The 16,944-nt window shown below is 48.8% G+C and overlaps 1 protein-coding gene across 5 annotated transcripts in view; it reads right to left on the bottom strand.

Annotated features, from left to right (window-relative positions):
- The window catches only part of GSN (gelsolin), a 105,144-nt gene that overhangs the window by 40,361 nt on the left and 47,839 nt on the right, over positions 1 to 16,944 (bottom strand). For all 5 annotated transcript variants that reach the window (XM_068249051.1, XM_068249049.1, XM_068249050.1 and 2 more), the window contains 4 exons: positions 14,777 to 14,981; positions 7,310 to 7,464; positions 6,091 to 6,252; positions 3,587 to 3,736 (listed from right to left, as the gene is read on the bottom strand). In XM_068249051.1, coding sequence (XP_068105152.1) covers positions 3,587 to 3,736; positions 6,091 to 6,252; positions 7,310 to 7,464; positions 14,777 to 14,972 — 663 coding nt within the window. In that variant the 5' untranslated portion in view covers positions 14,973 to 14,981. The remainder of the gene's footprint in view (positions 1 to 3,586; positions 3,737 to 6,090; positions 6,253 to 7,309; positions 7,465 to 14,776; positions 14,982 to 16,944) is intronic.

The following is a 16,944-nucleotide window of genomic DNA, read 5'->3' on the forward strand; positions in this document are numbered from 1 at the left end:
AGGATACAGCCTGTATGGCTTATCCTGCTGCTGCACAAGTTCCCGGCCACGTTAAATACTATTCCCCCTCCAGGTCCACGTGGATGGTGGGGAATGAAATCATTCGGCTTACAGAAATTGCTGGAGGCCGAATTCTTGTTTTAAAAGTAACTTCAGCTCAGTCTGATGGCACCAAAGTTACTCCGTGTGCCGCGGTAACCGTAATTCTATTACGGCCTATGGTGGCGCCCAAGTCTCCTGCGCTCGATTTGGCGTTCGCACCTCCCTTGACTTTGGCCCACCTCTGCAACCCATGCTAACGGCCACAAACTTTACCTAATCTTCACTAGATACTGTTCCCTATCCAACCTCACCAACTCTTCCCTCCCACTGTCTGATCTTAACTTAAGGCTCATACACACATCAGACCATAGTCTATTCTATGGAGCTGAACTCCCCATCAGATAAAAATCTTTGCAAGATGCTGCACACAAAGATGCTGTAGACATTTCCTGCAAAAGATCTGTTCCTGCAAAATTCATTCATAGTCTATGATATCTGCAGATCATCATACACACCTTGTTTAACAGACATTCATCTGCATATCAGATCCACCAGGATGGATTTTCAGATCTGCAGATGAATGTCAGTTAAACAAGGTGTGTATGATGATCTCAGACTATGAATGCATTTTGCAGGAACGGATCTTTGGCAGGAACAGATCTTTTGCAGATACTGATCTTTTGTGTCTGTACAGCATCTGTGTGTGCAGCAACTTGCAAAGAGTTTTTTTCTGATGGGGAGTTCAGCTCCATAGAAAAGACTGAAGGTATGGCTCTCATACTACATGAAGGGTGGTAAGATTGGTCTGTGATATTTCATTTTCCAAAGACTATATAGTCTGATGTGTGTATGAGCCTTTACTCAAATTTAATGTCCTTTCATCCGGTCCCTACACATTCCCATCACACTCCTATACTCAAGTTCTGCAACATTCCAAATATCCACCTCCCTGCATCCTGAACTCTAACCTCTTTTACTGACCCCGAGCTAGCAGCTGCCCATTATAAACACCACCTAAACTTCAGCCATTGACTCTGTGGCTCCCGCCTCCATGGTCTGCCATTAGCAGGCCCTTAGACAACCCTGGCTTAACGAGGAGACTTAACTACTGAAGCCCCACTCTAGGAGAGCAGAAAGGCATTGGCAGAAAATGAAATTCTGTCCGGTTGCTATAGGTTGCCACAAATTTCTCATTCCCTTAGGCAGGGAACACCCTTGACTGTTTTCGTGCACATTTTCTGCACAGAAAAACTGAGAACTCGTGTTAATCAATGTGCTAGTGCACACTTACTGTGTTCACACGCAGAAGGAAAAAAACAAAAAAAAACACTGACATTCTGCTTGAGGACTCTGCACATTTTGGCAGTTTCCTCTATCATTTACATCAGCTGGTGTGAAAAAAACGCACGCATTTTCCTGCAAGGAAACACACTTGGTGTGCAGGAAAAGTATGCAGGAAACCGCGTGCGGAAAACTGAAAGTCAAGTGTGTTCCCTGCCTTATAGCAGTGCCTGGCATGTGTGAAGGGCATTCACTTTTCAGGGTTGTAGCCCCTCCTCCACATAGTTGGCTAATTCTCTCACCTATTCCATATATTCCTGGCATTCCAGGAAAAGCAAACACATCTGAATTACAGGAGGATCCTCTTTCTGGAAGCAGTGATATGGTTATGCTGGAGCCATAGACCAGATTTGATTTGCTCAGAGCAGTGAGGAAGTGCAAGACAGGAATGGTCACCGGTCAGCCATTGTAAGGAGGTCCTATGAGGGGAGGATGGGAATACTAACCTACCAGCTCTAGTCCACTAGTATAGAGGTCCTCTGGCCTCCCATCTTCCTGGTCTGGCTGAAGCAGTTTGTTCATCAGCAAAGATGAACAGAAGTCCTGATGTAGCTCCCACAGTCAATAAGGGTCTGTACGAGACGCCCAACAAGAGGTTTAAAAACAGCTTGGAGCACCAACATGGCCAGAGGGTGGGTGGGGCAGATGCACCAAGAGCTGGCATCAGAGATGGTTTGCTGGGGGTCTTTCCCAGGTGCTGTACCAAAACAAGCCTGCTCTTATAAAGGTCATGAGCCAAGCCCAGCCCATAACCTTAAAGCCCAACCTTTTTCCTTAGAAGAGAACAGGATCGGGGTGTGGGGGGGGGGTGTTGGAGGAATCACGACTCCATCTCCCCTGGTCCATCAGTGTCATTGGAGAGGCATCAGATCCCAGCACTGAGCTTCACTCCAGGGGTCCATGGACAGGAGGTGCAGCAAGGTGCAACCACAGAAAGGAAGTGCAGCACTGCAACATCCTCAAAGCAAAGTCTCACCTTTTGACTGTTCCCCACTCATGGTTCACCATGGGCAGAAATCTAGAAGTGTGAAGAGGCTGCATCTGCTTACACAGCTGTGACATCTGGAGACTAAATAGGAAATCTCCCCTTAAAGTGAACCTCCAGACTGATAAAGAAACACCAAGCATTTTAAGTGCTGCTGAGTAGATTTCTAGTTTCACAGCATCAAACTGATTTTCTTACCCAAGCCTCATTTTTAGCTGCACAGAAGAAAACTGCCCGGGCATTTTTCCCCTGATGCTGTGCAAAGCATGATGGGATTTCTGATGTTCTTCTGCTGTTTTGGTGCAAATTTGTTTTTTTTAATCTTGTATTTGAGATTTGAAGCCTAGTGCATGCAGATGGGAGGGGTGATCAGGACACAGGACAGTTGGCACTGCCATGCTCACTGTCACCTCCTTTCAACCAAAAAGATGGCTGCCCCAATGAAAGATGGCTGCCCTCATGAAATCACAAACATTTGCCTATTCTATTAAAACAGTGTGGTTAAGAGATTATATTACCCATCTATTTTAATTAACATAAACTAATGTCACATAACAGTATGTTTAGGCTGAAGTTCCCCTTTAATACTGTCAGATTTGTGGCTCAGGGAAGGTCGGGGTGAAGATCATTGTATTATCAGTTCTGTAATAAGGTGGTAAACCACCACGGAGGAGAAAGGGTATTTAGCCCAGGAAAGCAACCAATCAAAAGATGGGATCCTAGAACTGGAATAGTGAGTAAGCCGAGATCCCATTGGCTGCATCACAGAGTTAGGCCTAGTTCACTGAATATAATCGCTCAGCATTGGCGATTTTTATAGAGATTTTTAAAGTGCTTTTCTAAGCGCATTTCACCTAGAAAACCGCATTGCTAAGCACTTGTGTAGAGATTTTCTTCACTTCCTGTCAGTTAGGAAGTGAACTCTTTGGCCCAGAAATGAATACATTGTACTTATTCAATAAAAAGCTCAGGAAATTGATTTGCAAAGCACCTTTTTAAGCGCTTTGCGATTTCCCCATTCTTTCTATTGAATCGCAAACGCTGCAGAAGTGGTACAGGAGCCACATCTGCGATTGGAAAGAAAGCACATTGCTTATGTGAGAACACTCGCATAAGCAAACATTGTACAAGTGCTTTTAAAGGCGATTTTCTAAAATCGCCAGTGCTAACAAAAACAAAGAAAACACAGATTTAGGCCAAGCTGTAGCAGATCCATACCTGGAGCATCTTCTCCCGCTCCATCCCCTCCTCCATCACGTACACCCGGGAGCGACCAGATCTCTCATTATCACGGATATCTTTGGCAACAGTTGTAGCTTTCAGTTTCTCAAAGCGGTTGGCTTTGGATCCGCACCACTGATAAATCTCCTGCAAAGTGGGGAAAGGAAAAATAAAAAATAAAAAAAAAAGTGGAGCAGTGAATGCTATGCCATCCCAAAACATGACAACCGGAGATTATGTAGTGGCACAAATCATACATCACCACTAGGTGCCGGTCATCTGGTTACCCATCTCTCAGAAGTAAGAACTGTATAGTATGTAACATGCCTATGATTAGCATCTTGTGGGAGGTTATGTTTATTAGTAGTATTAAAGTGTACCAGAGCTGTCACAAAGATTTGATACTCACCTGCGGCTTTCTCCAGCCCCTGTAACAGGCTCAGTCGGGTCCAGTCTGGGTCTTCTGCGAATGCGCAGACCTCCCATGCATGCACAGTAGACCCAGACTGATGGAACTGAGCCAGTTACCAGGGATGATCATGGCTGAACGGCAGACCGCAGGACAGCGAGGGACTTAGACATGCTTATGGGGCTGAAGGAAGCCCCAGGTGAGTATAAAGTCTTTGTTATACGACAGCTCTGGTTTCCTTTAAAAGTAAACGAATAGGCTTCCTATTAATGAATTTAGCCAGTTTTTGTAACCATGACCTAAATGGGGATCAACTTAAAAGGAATGAGGTGTCCCATTGCTGAAAAAAAAATGAAAGATTCTATACATACCTGGGGCTTCCTCCAGCCCCATACGCGCTGATCGATTCCACCACTACCAGAACGGGCTCCCGTCGCCGATGTCATCGGAGCCAGCGACGCAGGAGAAGTGGGCCCTCTACTATCTCTCCATACACTGCTGCAGAGATACGCAAAGAGCGCACCTCTGCTACGCTTAGACTGGCTCCGACTGACGGAACAGCGCGGAGGCGGTTCTTGTAGCTGCGGGCAGAGGAGGCTGGCGCCGTGGGATCGATCAGCACATATGGGGCTGGAGAAAGCCCCAGGTATGTATAAAATTTTTGATCTCTAGTTCCTTTTAAATGCTTTGGTCACATGTGAAGATCGGATTCTTTGGAGAAATCCTCAATGCTTAGGAAATTTGAAGGCAAAAGAGAATAAGACAAGAAAGTCTTAGGCTGCATTTCCACTTGTGCGGTGCGAATCGCCACGGTAAAAATTCGGATGCGAATTTTCATGCGAATTCGAATGGATGACGGTGTATGCGAATTTAACCATGGCAGTGCTGGTGTGCTTTTTCATTGTTTCTATGTGAATTTGCATGAAAATTCGCATACCCAAACCGCATGCGAATTTCCTATTAAATACATTGTATGCGATTCGCATAGCGGTATGCGAATTCTGATGGCTCTGCCATGCGAATTTTTTCTGCACAGAAAAACGCAAAGGAATCCTGACAAGTGGAAACAGTCCCATTCACTTGTATTGCGATGCGAATTTGCATGCGAAAAACGCATGCAAATTCACGATAGAGCCCTTAGGGCCCATTTACACTTAATCAGATGGTATGCGTTAACACGTTTTAACTAAAATCTCTTTCACAATGCACTTCTATGGAGAACGTGTGCCAAGTGTGAAAGGTGCCATAGGAAAACATGGGACTTTGAAAATCAGTTTTCTTTCCGTTCTAACTAAAAGCAACTTTGGGCCTGTTTCCACTGCATGCAGATTAGATGCAGAAAAACTGACTCCAATGAATGCCTATGGGAAAATCTGCATCAGAAAAACTGCGTGCAGTGGAAACAGGCACAAAGTGTAAACGGGCCCCAAGAAGGACAGACAGCATATGTGAAGCTATGAACATGCCTATGCAACAGCTGTCACAAAGACAACTGAACAAATGAGAAGGGCGTCGCAAGTGGAGAGGGATATGGAGGATGAAGTTTCTTTTTAAACAATACCAGTTGCCTGGCTGTCCTGCCGATACCTAGACAATAGTTACTGCACTTTCGGTTAAGAGTACTATTGCCATGAGGCCATCTACAAACTTCCATCCTTGTTACAGGGGTAAATGGTTGCACATGCAGAAGCTTTTGTTACTTGTTCTCAAACACCTGCACTAATCAACTGGTAAATTACTCATTCCACAGTGTTCCATAGAGTTTCTAACTGAAATATGGAGCACAAGTTTTATACTCTGCTAAAAATAAAAAAAAAAAGGGTATTCCTACTGAAAATTTAACTCTTGAAATAAATAATGCAGCCTCCATATCCCTTTAGGTGTGCTTTATCTTTCGGTGTCCCCTGTATAATCACAGCCAACCCCTCGAGTCACTGTCTGCGCCGCTCAGGTGTTTATCAGGAGGAAGGAGAGATTTCTAGAGCCGCTTTTGGCCGCCACTTCCTCCTCCGTTGTCGTGAATAAGCGTAACAGATAATGACAGCCTGCTGACACCTATAATTACTCTCCAGGCAGAGGAAAACAGACTTACATCACCCAGATCCAGGATGAAGCAATCTCCCCGGTTGAAGCTGGCCCAGGAGACTGGCACCTCCGTAGCTCTGGCCATGCGGCGGCCCTTCACCTGCAGGAGGCGCTGTACATTCACATCATTGGGAACCACGTGTGTGAACCCAGAAGCCACGCCTCCGGCCTAGAAGAGAGAAAAATAGGAGACGATCAAACGCCAGGCAGGGCACCTGAGCGAGAAGCTTTAGATGGAAGCTGTCTCTGGCAGGGCACCTGTGTGGGAAGCTTGTGGGTGGGAACACTAGGCAGTGCAGGAAAGGTAGCATTTTGCTGCATAAGCGTTTGTGCGGTTTTAGTGTTTGTTCCGCACATGCCTTTTAATGCGTATGCATATATAGATCGCATAACTTGAGCATTTTTATGCTCTGAAAAATCACTAGGAAGTCAACAGGAAGCAGGGAGGAAAAAAAAAAAAAAAAGGCAATACCTCTGCGTCACCATTAACTTACTGCATATTTTTCCAAAACGCGCATAACGAAAGCCCAGAATTTTAAAGAACGCACATTACAGAACGCAAACCTGCGTTTTTTCATGCAGCCCATTGACTTGCATTATGTGCGTTTCCTGCAATGCTAGCGTTTCTGCCTAGTGTGTTCCTACCATGAGATGGAAGCCATCTTTCTCTGGCTTGTATATTGCCCGCAGATAGCCAACGAAGTAATTCCAGCTTGCATGCCAGTTTCATGCAAAGTGTATGCAGGCTGGAAAAGGGCCAGTTAGAAAAAACATGAAGTACACTCGATGGACAACAATCCCAGCTTGCTTGTACATTTTATGCAGCCTGAACGATTGGCATAATTCTGACTATGGCAGGGCTCACACTTAAGGTGCTCAATGATGCAATCCCACTTCAATCGTTTACTGCAGTGATCAAAATATCAGTTATGCCCATTAACAGGCCAATTACAGCTAACCAATCCAAAAGATGGGATCAAAAAAACAAAAACAAAAAACACAAAACAAAACCAGCAGTCAAATGTGAAGTTGTTGACTTGCATTTGATGTGTGGCAAATGCAATTTTGCAAAGACAAACCGCACGCACTAAAATTCTAATGGTGTGAATAGCCTCAAACGCTACTCGCCCACACACAATATTCTGCATCGACTGGCAGCTTCCATCAGTATCCACATATAGACATTACACTGCCACCTCCAGGCCACAGAGCAGCATTACATCTACCTTGTACTTGATGCCAGACTTGAAGTATCCCAGGAAAGTTGGAGACTCGAATCCCTGGACCTCCCGATTCTGGATGGGTTTACCCCCGAGGTGGTCGTCCATCTGGACGGTAAAGATGGCAGCTGATCCGCTTTCATCCTGAGTGCACTCATCACCTGGCGGAGCAAGAGAAGACAGAATAGGACAGGAATTCTGGGATATGCCTCCACTGATAAGGGGTCTCCTCAAACAGAAGGAACAGTGCACTCCCAGACAGGCAATACGTCATTTACATTAGGGATGGTCAGTGAGATTCCTCCTAGCTGCAGTACCATTTTAAAGTTACATAAAGCCTCATCTACACATTACAATACCCAGAGCGATTGATCTTCAATTGAATTTAATCGATTTGATCGATTACACGGGGAATTGTAACATGTGGCTGAGTCTTAAAGCTTTCATCAACTTGGAATTAACTTTTCAACGCTGATCCTTCGTAATTATATCTGGCAGCTGATGGTGGAATCTAGGCCTGAAAGAAAATCGAATTTAAACCGAAATCACGATCACAATTTCGGAATAGTCAAAGCGGCAATTACCACGATCACCTCATTTCCACATGGTGAAGTTTGAAGTGCCAGCACGTGCGGTCCAGAGCGTTGGACATACCTTCCGCACAAGTCCAACGCTGTCCATCTATCGCCGTCTGCCGGCTCTTGTGCTTGGTAAAACTCTGGGTTCCTGTATGTCACATGACATACAGGAAGTATTCCGTGCATCAGAGCCTGCAGGAGGCAAAGTGGATAGACGGGCATCGCTAGACTCGTGCTGGAAGCTATGTCCAGAACTGATGCAGCTTGGGGGACAGAGGAGGCACAGAGAGCGACACAGGAGACAGAGCAGGCACAGAGACAAAGGGGGAAAGAGACCCAGGAGGAGGCATAAAAAGGCAAAGGGGCACAAAGAGAGACAGGGGGACCAAGGGGGAACAAAGCTTGATTTGAAGGAAATCATGAATGAAATTGCAAATTCATAAGAAAAACAACAACAACAAAAAAACCGCTCAGTTCAATTTTTTTTCCTAAAATCTTTCAGGCCTAGCGGAATCCGTTCCTCTTCCCAAAGCCGACTCCTGGCTAATAATGGAACCTAAAGCACACCTGACGTGAGTGATATGAAGGCGACGTGAGAGATATCAAAGCTGCTATATCACATTTTACACGATGCAGATGGCCAGGCTGTTGCTGCGGATCCTCTACCTCTAATACATTTAGCTATAGCACCTGAACAAGCATGCAGCAGATCAGGTGCGATGAAGTGTGACTGGATTAGCTGCATGCTTTATTCAGGTGTGCGATTCAGACACTACTGCAGCCTAAGAGATCAGCAGCACTGCCAGACAACTGGCATTGCTTAACAGGAAGTGTATGGCAGCCTCCATATCCCCTCAGTTCAGGTGTGCTCAAAACGTCAGCTAGCCTCTAATAGCAGCTCTGCACTCAGCATTATGCCAGACATCTCCAGGTGTGTTACAAATCCTCCCCCCACCTGCCATATCCCTGAGATTGGCCGCAACAGGCCAGTCTGAGGGAAGCCAAGCAGATGGCAGATTCTGGCCGGCACTCCGCCAGACATGTGGGCCGATTTAGCTGCTCAGCAGGGGGTGAGAAGATATTGGAAATCCACAATAAGGACGACTTAAAGGATGACAGCTCAGCAAAAGGACTCATCCAAAATTCCTCCAGCAGCCAGACTGCACCAGGATCTGAGGGACACACGCTGGGGGTGTACTCCACTACAGGCTGCACCAGGATCTGAGGGAGACACGCTGGAGGTGTACTCCACTACAGGCTGCACCAGGATCTGAGGGACACGCTGGGGGTGTACTCCACTACAGGCTGCACCAGGATCTGAGGGAGACACGCTGGAGGTGTACTCCACTACAGGCTGCACCAGGATGTGAGGGAGACACGCTGGAGGTGTACTCCACTACAGGCTGCACCAGGATCTGAGGGAGACACGCTGGGGATGAACTCCATTACAGGCTGCACCAGGATCTGAGGGAGACACGCTGGGGATGAACTCCACTACAGGCTGCACCAGGATCTGAGGGAGACACGCTGGAGGTGTACTCCACTACAGGCTGCACCAGGATCTGAGGGAGACACGCTGGGGGTGAACTCCACTACAGGCTGCACCAGGATCTGAGGGAGACACGCTGGAGGTGTACTCCACTACAGGCTGCACCAGGATCTGAGGGACACACGCTGGGGGTGAACTCCATTACAGGCTGCACCAGGATCTGAGGGGGAGACGCTGGGGGTGTACTCCACTACAGGCCGCACCAGGATCTGAGGGGGGGGGGGGTGTACTCCACTACAGGCAGCACCAGGATCTGAGGGACACACGCTGGGGGTGTACTCCACTACAGGCTGCACCAGGATCTGAGGGAGACACGCTGGAGGTGTACTCCACTACAGGCTGCACCAGGATCTGAGGGGGAGACGCTGGGGGTGTACTCCACTACAGGCTGCACCAGGATCTGAGGGGGAGACGCTGGGGGTGTACTCTACTACAGGCTGCACCAGGATCTGAGGGGGAGACGCTGGGGGTGTACTCCACTACAGGCCGCACCAGGATCTGAGGGGGAGACGCTGGGGGTGTACTCCACTACAGGCCGCACCAGGATCTGAGGGGGGGGGGGGTGTACTCCACTACAGGCTGCACCAGGATCTGAGAGGGGAGACGCTGAGGGTGTACTCCACTACAGGCAGCACCAGGATCTGAGGGACACACGCTGGGGGTGTACTCCACTACAGGCTGTACCAGGATCTGAGGGAGACACGCTGGAGGTGTACTCCACTACAGGCTGCACCAGGATCTGAGGGGGAGACGCTGGGGGTGTACTCCACTACAGGCTGCACCAGGATCTGAGGGGGAGACGCTGGGGGTGTACTCTACTACAGGCTGCACCAGGATCTGAGGGGGAGACGCTGGGGGTGTACTCCACTACAGGCCGCACCAGGATCTGAGGGGGAGACGCTGGGGGTGTACTCCACTACAGGCCGCACCAGGATCTGAGGGGGGGGGGGTGTACTCCACTACAGGCTGCACCAGGATCTGAGAGGGGAGACGCTGAGGGTGTACTCCACTACAGGCTGCACCAGGATCTGAGGGAGAGGCTGGGGGTGTACTCCACTACAGGCTGCACCAGGATCTGAGGGAGACATGCTGGGGGTGTACTCCACTACAGGCTGCACCAGGATCTGAGGGGGAGACAGGGGGTGTACTCCACTACAGGCCGCACCAGGATCTGAGGGGGGGGTGTACTCCACTACAGGCTGCACCAGGATCTGAGAGGGGAGATGCTGGGGGTGTACCCCACTACAGGCTGCACCAGGATCTGAGGGAGAGAAGCTGGAGGTGTACTCCACTACAGGCTGCACCAGGATCTGAGGGGGGGGGGGGGTGTACTCCACTACAGGCTGCACCAGGATCTGAGGGGGGGGGTGTACTCCACTACAGGCTGCACCAGGATCTGAGGGGGGGGGTGTACTCCACTACAGGCTGCACCAGGATCTGAGGGGGGAGATGCTGAGGGTGTACTCCACTACAGGCTGCACCAGGATCTGAGGGAGACATGCTGGGGGTGTACTCCACTACAGACTGTACCAGGATCTGAGGGGGAGACAGGGGGTGTCCACTACAGGCCGCACCAGGATCTGAGGGAGAGGCTGGGGGTGTACTCCACTACAGGCTGCACCAGGATCTGAGAGGGGAGATGCTGGGGGTGTACCCCACTACAGGCTGCACCAGGATCTGAGGGAGAGAAGCTGGAGGTGTACTCCACTACAGGCTGCACCAGGATCTGAGGGAGAGACGCTGGGGGTGTACTCCACTACAGGCAGCACCAGGATCTGAGGGAGAGACGCTGGGGGTGTACTCCACTACAGGCTGCACCAGGATCTGAGGGGGGGGGGGTGTACTCCACTACAGGCCGCACCAGGATCTGAGGGGGGGGGGGGGGTGTACTCCACTACAGGCCGCACCAGGATCTGAGGGAGAGGCTGGGGGTGTACTCCACTACAGGCTGCACCAGGATCTGAGGGAGAGACAGGGGGTGTACTCCACTACAGGCTGCACCAGGATCTGAGGGGGGGGGGGTGTACTCCACTACAGGCTGCACCAGGATCTGAGAGGGGAGATGCTGGGGGTGTACTCCACTACAGGCTGCACCAGGATCTGAGGGCGAGACGCTGGGGGTGTACTCCACTACAGGCTGCACCAGGATCTGAGGGAGACATGCTGGGGGTGTACTCCACTACAGGCTGCACCAGGATCTGAGGGGGAGACAGGGGGTGTACTCCACTACAGGCCGCACCAGGATCTGAGGGGGGGTGTACTCCACTACAGGCAGCACCAGGATCTGAGGGAGAGGCTGGGGGTGTACTCCACTACAGGCTGCACCAGGATCTGAGGGAGAGAAGCTGGGGGTGTACTCCACTACAGGCAGCACCAGGATCTGAGGGAGAGGCTGGGGGTGTACTCCACTACAGGCTGAACCAGGATCTGAGGGGGGAGACGCTGAGGGTGTACCCCACTACAGGCTGCACCAGGATCTGAGAGGGGAGATGCTGGGGGTGTACCCCACTACAGGCTGCACCAGGATCTGAGGGCGAGACGCTGGGGGTGTACTCCACTGCAGGCTGCACCAGGATCTGAGGGGGAGACGCTGGGGGTGTACTCCACTACAGGCAGCACCAGGATCTGAGGGGAGAGACAGGGGGTGTACTCCACTACAGGCTGCACCAGGATCTGAGGGATAGACAGGGGGTGTACTCCACTACAGGCTGCACCAGGATCTGAGGGGGAGACAGGGGGTGTACTCCACTACAGGCTGCACCAGGATCTGAGGGAGAGACAGGGGGTGTACTCCACTACAGGCTGCACCAGGATCTGAGGGGGAGACGCTGGGGGTCTACTCCACTACAGGCCGCACCAGGATCTGAGGGGGAGACGCTGGGGGTGTACTCCACTACAGGCCGCACCAGGATCTGAGGGAGACATGCTGGGGGTGTACTCCACTATAGATTGACTGTCTCCCTGAGAGATCCTGGTGCAGATTATGTCCCATACTCCACTACAAAATGCAGCAGAGTGCAGGGAAAGTCTAATTTTACCTAAATTATATAATAGTAAAGTGAAATTTCCATTTTCTAATAAATCCTTTAAAGACAGGGGTTTGATACAGTTTACAAGGAATGTTGTAAATTAGCTGCAGGCAAGAATTTCCAAAGGCGTCATTAAAGTTCAATTTCCAGCCTTGGCAACCTACTCATAACAGAATAGAGTGTAACTGTTGCTTTGAGGCTGTCCAGAAATTTCCACCTTGCTACAGGGTTAAATAGTTGCAGAGCAGGACCTTGTTACTTGTTCTCAAACACCTGCACTAATCAATTGACTGGTAGCAAATGCACCCATTGCACACAGTGTTTCTAACTGAAATATGGAGCACAAGTTGTATATCCCTAAACAAGGGTATTCCTACTGAAACTTGCTGTAAATCTTTGCATTATAAACTTTTTTTTTTTATTAAACAAAATGAAAGCACACCTGAAATGAACATGATCTAGGCGGCCATATATCCTATTTAATAATACCAGTTGCCTGGCTGTCCTGCTGATCCTCTGCTGCAAACACATTTAGCCATAGACCCCGAACAAGCATGAGCAGATCACATGCCTCTGTTAAGTCAGACTGGATTAGCTGCATGCTTGTTTCAGATGGCTGATTTCCAGCACCACTAGCCATAAATATCAGCAGGTCTGCCAGGTAACCGGCAGTGTTCAAAAAGGAAATATGGCAGCCTCCATCTGCACCTAACTGTTTTTTAAAGAAAAAACTTAATTCTTCCTTCTTAACCTCCTTAGCGGTCTGGACGAGCTCAGCTGGTCCATTACCGCCGGAGGGTGCCGCTCAGGCTCTGCTGGGCCGATTTTGCTCAAATAAAAAAGGAGCACACGCAGCCGGCACTTTGCCAGCCGCGTGTGCTACCTGATAGCTGCCGCAGCGCGGTGATGTGCCGCGTGCAGCGGCGAAAGAGGGTCCCCCCAGCTGCCCAAGCCCAGCCGGAACAAACAGTTCCGGCCAGCGCTAAGGGCTGGATCGGAGGCAGCTGACGTCCATGACGTCACTCCGCTCGTCGCCATAGCGACGAGGAAAGCGAAACAAGAAAGGCCGCTCATTGCGGCCTTCCTTGTTACTTCTGATCGCCAGAGGCGATCAGAAGTACGCATCGGGAGCGCCCTCTAGTGGGCTTTCATGCAGCCAACTTTCAGTTGGCTGCATGTAATAGTTTTTTTTTTATTGGAAAAAAAAAACAAACAAAAAAAAACCCTCCCGCAGCCGCCCTGGCGATCTTAATAGAACGCCAGGGAGGTTAAAGCAGGATTGTCACCATAAAAATAAATTTCAAACAACTGGTCTGAGTGTATTAAGTGATAAAGATGCTATTCCTGCATTCAATTCCATCGATTTCTCTGCCTAGCTGCCTATCTGAAACACGATCCTCTGCTCATTTGTGTTTACAAGCAAGGCTGAGGTGATTGGAATATAAAAAAAAAAAAAAGTTTTACTCACCTGGGGTTTCTACCAGCCCCCTGCAGCAGTCCTGTGCCCTCGCAGTCACTCACTAATCCTCAGGTCCCCCGCTGCCAGTTAGTTTTTGCTGTCAGGACTGACCACGCGTAGCTTTTTCTGCATTCCCGACTAATTAGCGCTATTGCGGGCCGCAACGCGTACAAAAATACGCGTTGCCGCATATCTATGCGTGCGTAATGCGGCAACGCGTATTTTTGTACGCGTTGCGGCCCACAGTAATTATAGTCGGGAATGCGGAAAAAGCTACGCGTGGCCACTGGCCAGTCCTGACGGGGCTGTCGGCAAAAATGAAACTAGCTGGCAGCGGGGGACCAGAGGATTAGTGAGTGGCTGCGAGGGCACAGGACTGATGCAGGGGGCTGGTAGAAGCAGAGCTAGCTGGCAGCGGAGGACCAGAGGATTAGTGAGTGGCTGCGAGGGCGCAGGACTGCTGCAGGGGCTGGTAGAAGCCCCAGGTGAGTAAAACTCATTTTTTTTCTGGCTTAAGTGTCTCTTTAAGGGCAGAAATGACATCAGAATTTAGCCTAAACTGGACAAAAAAGATATGGCCCCCACCAGGAACAGAATGCGCTTCATTTACTATATAATATTCACTGAAATTAAAATGTTGACAGTACAATACATGTGTTACGTAAGGAGATCAAGTATATCTCTCTATGTGTGTTTTTTCCCCTGGCAGAGTATAGCTAATCCTACTGCTTTAAAGGAGGCAGAGCTTCTGTATGAAGGGTATTAGTTGTGCATAGCACATTCCTAGGAATAGGTGAGGGACCCACCATCTACAGACCACCCCCCGCAGACAGCCCACTCCCCTTGCGTCTCACTCACCCAGCCAGTAGTGCAGGTCGTACTGGAGGTTGCCGGACCGTTGCTTGATGGTGTTAAGCACAATGTAGGCGTCGCCAGTGAAGAAGGAGCCATATTGGTTCTGTGGGACGGGTTTCAGGTCGAACTTCTCAATTCTCCAAACCTGAAGACCTGGACCTGTCCCGGCCTTCTGAAACTCTGGGTGATCCACCACCATTTCTGTTGACTGGAGAAGGAGACAGATTAAGGACAGGAGAGGTCAACGGGGAGGACATCTAAACACTTCCCACAAAACCAGAGATGGTCAACCAGAGAGGCCAATAACCCCACCCCTACATGCACATGTGAGAGCCAAACTACTGACCATTTCCAACCAGCATACAATCTGCATGCAAGCCAGAAGAAGGGCTGGGACCCACTAGAGCTCTTTTGTCAGAGTTTATGAATCACCATAAAGTTGACGACTTCCAAAAACTCTTCCACAATGCAAGTGAATTGAGAGGAACCGACTGGAGTGATTGCGCTTAGGGTAGTCGCAGGACATGCAGCATTTTGGGAGTGTTTGCAAGTATGTAAGCGCTGTCAAATAGCTAATGAATCGCTACACATGGCTGTGTGCGTTTTTAAAGTGCAGGAAGTACTCAAGCCCTCGTTTTACCCATATTGCTTTAGGGCCTAAGCCCACTAACGCAAATGTGTGCGCTTCTGTCTGCTTTCCAGCATCTGTAACATTTGTTGCTGAAAAGCAGACAATTGCGCACAACTGCATTAGTGGTCTCAGGCCCTTAAAATCTCAAAACTCCTTAAAGGGAACCAGAGATGAACGTTTCACACAAGATAAACATATCAGTTGATAGCGTGTAAAGAATAAATGCTCTACCTGATAATTTTGCCGCTCTGGTGTGCCTTTTTTTAGTGTTTTTTATCCATTATTGCTCCAGGAAAAATCAAATATGGCCGCCGGCTCATATCCCTTCTCCTTCCAAGTTATCAGTTGTTCTGGATGTGCTGTCTAGGCTATATGAGACTATGCTGCTATCTAGGCTAAATGCAGCCTTTCATCTATGTGCTTTCATTTTGGTATAATGCGCAGCTGCCTGTAGGAAGTGTCTCTCATAGGAATGAAACTGCCGTTATTATCAGTATCTAGTGCACACAGAGCACACAGGGATCATATTAGCCACAGAGCTTCTCTCTCAGGAGCAGCAGCCACTCCCATATCATCACAGCTCTCAGTATACAAAGCAGGAAATCTAAGCCAGGAGAGGGGAAGGCTTGGGCTTGAAAAGACTACACAGAAGAGTGACTCAGCTATAATGATTCCAGGTCAAACCTCGACTGAATAGTCGGTGCATTCTTATCACAGTTGCTAATAGACTAATTAAGCAGATAACAACGAAACTAAAAGCAGGGTAGGTGTTTACTGTCATGTTCCCACTGATAAATGTAATAAAATACATGAGGGTGCTTCATCTCTGGTTCTCTTTAACAACCCACACAGTATGTAGAGAAACTGCTTTTCATACTACACATGGTGCCAGACAGCCAATCAGATGTTTAGGTCACTACAAAAAAAAAAAAACTGGCTCATGAAATTGCTTGCATAAAATGCTAGCGATTTGGGAGTCTTAGTGGGTTCCAGCCCTAAGGGCCGTTTACACTGAATGATGCATTTAGCGACAGATGCACTGCCATTACTACACGGAATGGCACAATGCCCAGACAATGGATATAGCGATGCAGCACATGAATTCTAAACTGGACCTTCTTGGCACCTCACTGACCATCTACAAAAAAACAAAAAAAAAAAAAACAAAAAAAAAACACACAGCTTCGTACATCCCAGACTCCCAAATCCCAGCAGTCAGCAGCACTCATCCAATCAAAAAACTAGACCCAATGAATAAAGGAGTACTCTGCCTCCAGCAACGCAGCCTATGAGACGAGGCGCTACTCCCCCTACAGATACTTTGCCCTGGAGTAAAACTATCCAGGAAATGAATCACATTTTTCTTTGGAATTTCCTGCAGACAATCTGCCTAGATTTACACATGCATTTGCGGGGCGACCACCATCATTGTTACCACCAATGCGACAAAACGGAGCAATGGGAATGGATGCCAAATTGCTTTTCGGCTTGGTTGCAGAAAAGCATTTAGCGTCAGCATAACGTGCTGCTCCCAGAACTA

This window comes from Hyperolius riggenbachi, chromosome 8 (assembly GCF_040937935.1).
Source record: "Hyperolius riggenbachi isolate aHypRig1 chromosome 8, aHypRig1.pri, whole genome shotgun sequence".
Lineage (NCBI taxonomy): Eukaryota > Metazoa > Chordata > Amphibia > Anura > Hyperoliidae > Hyperolius > Hyperolius riggenbachi.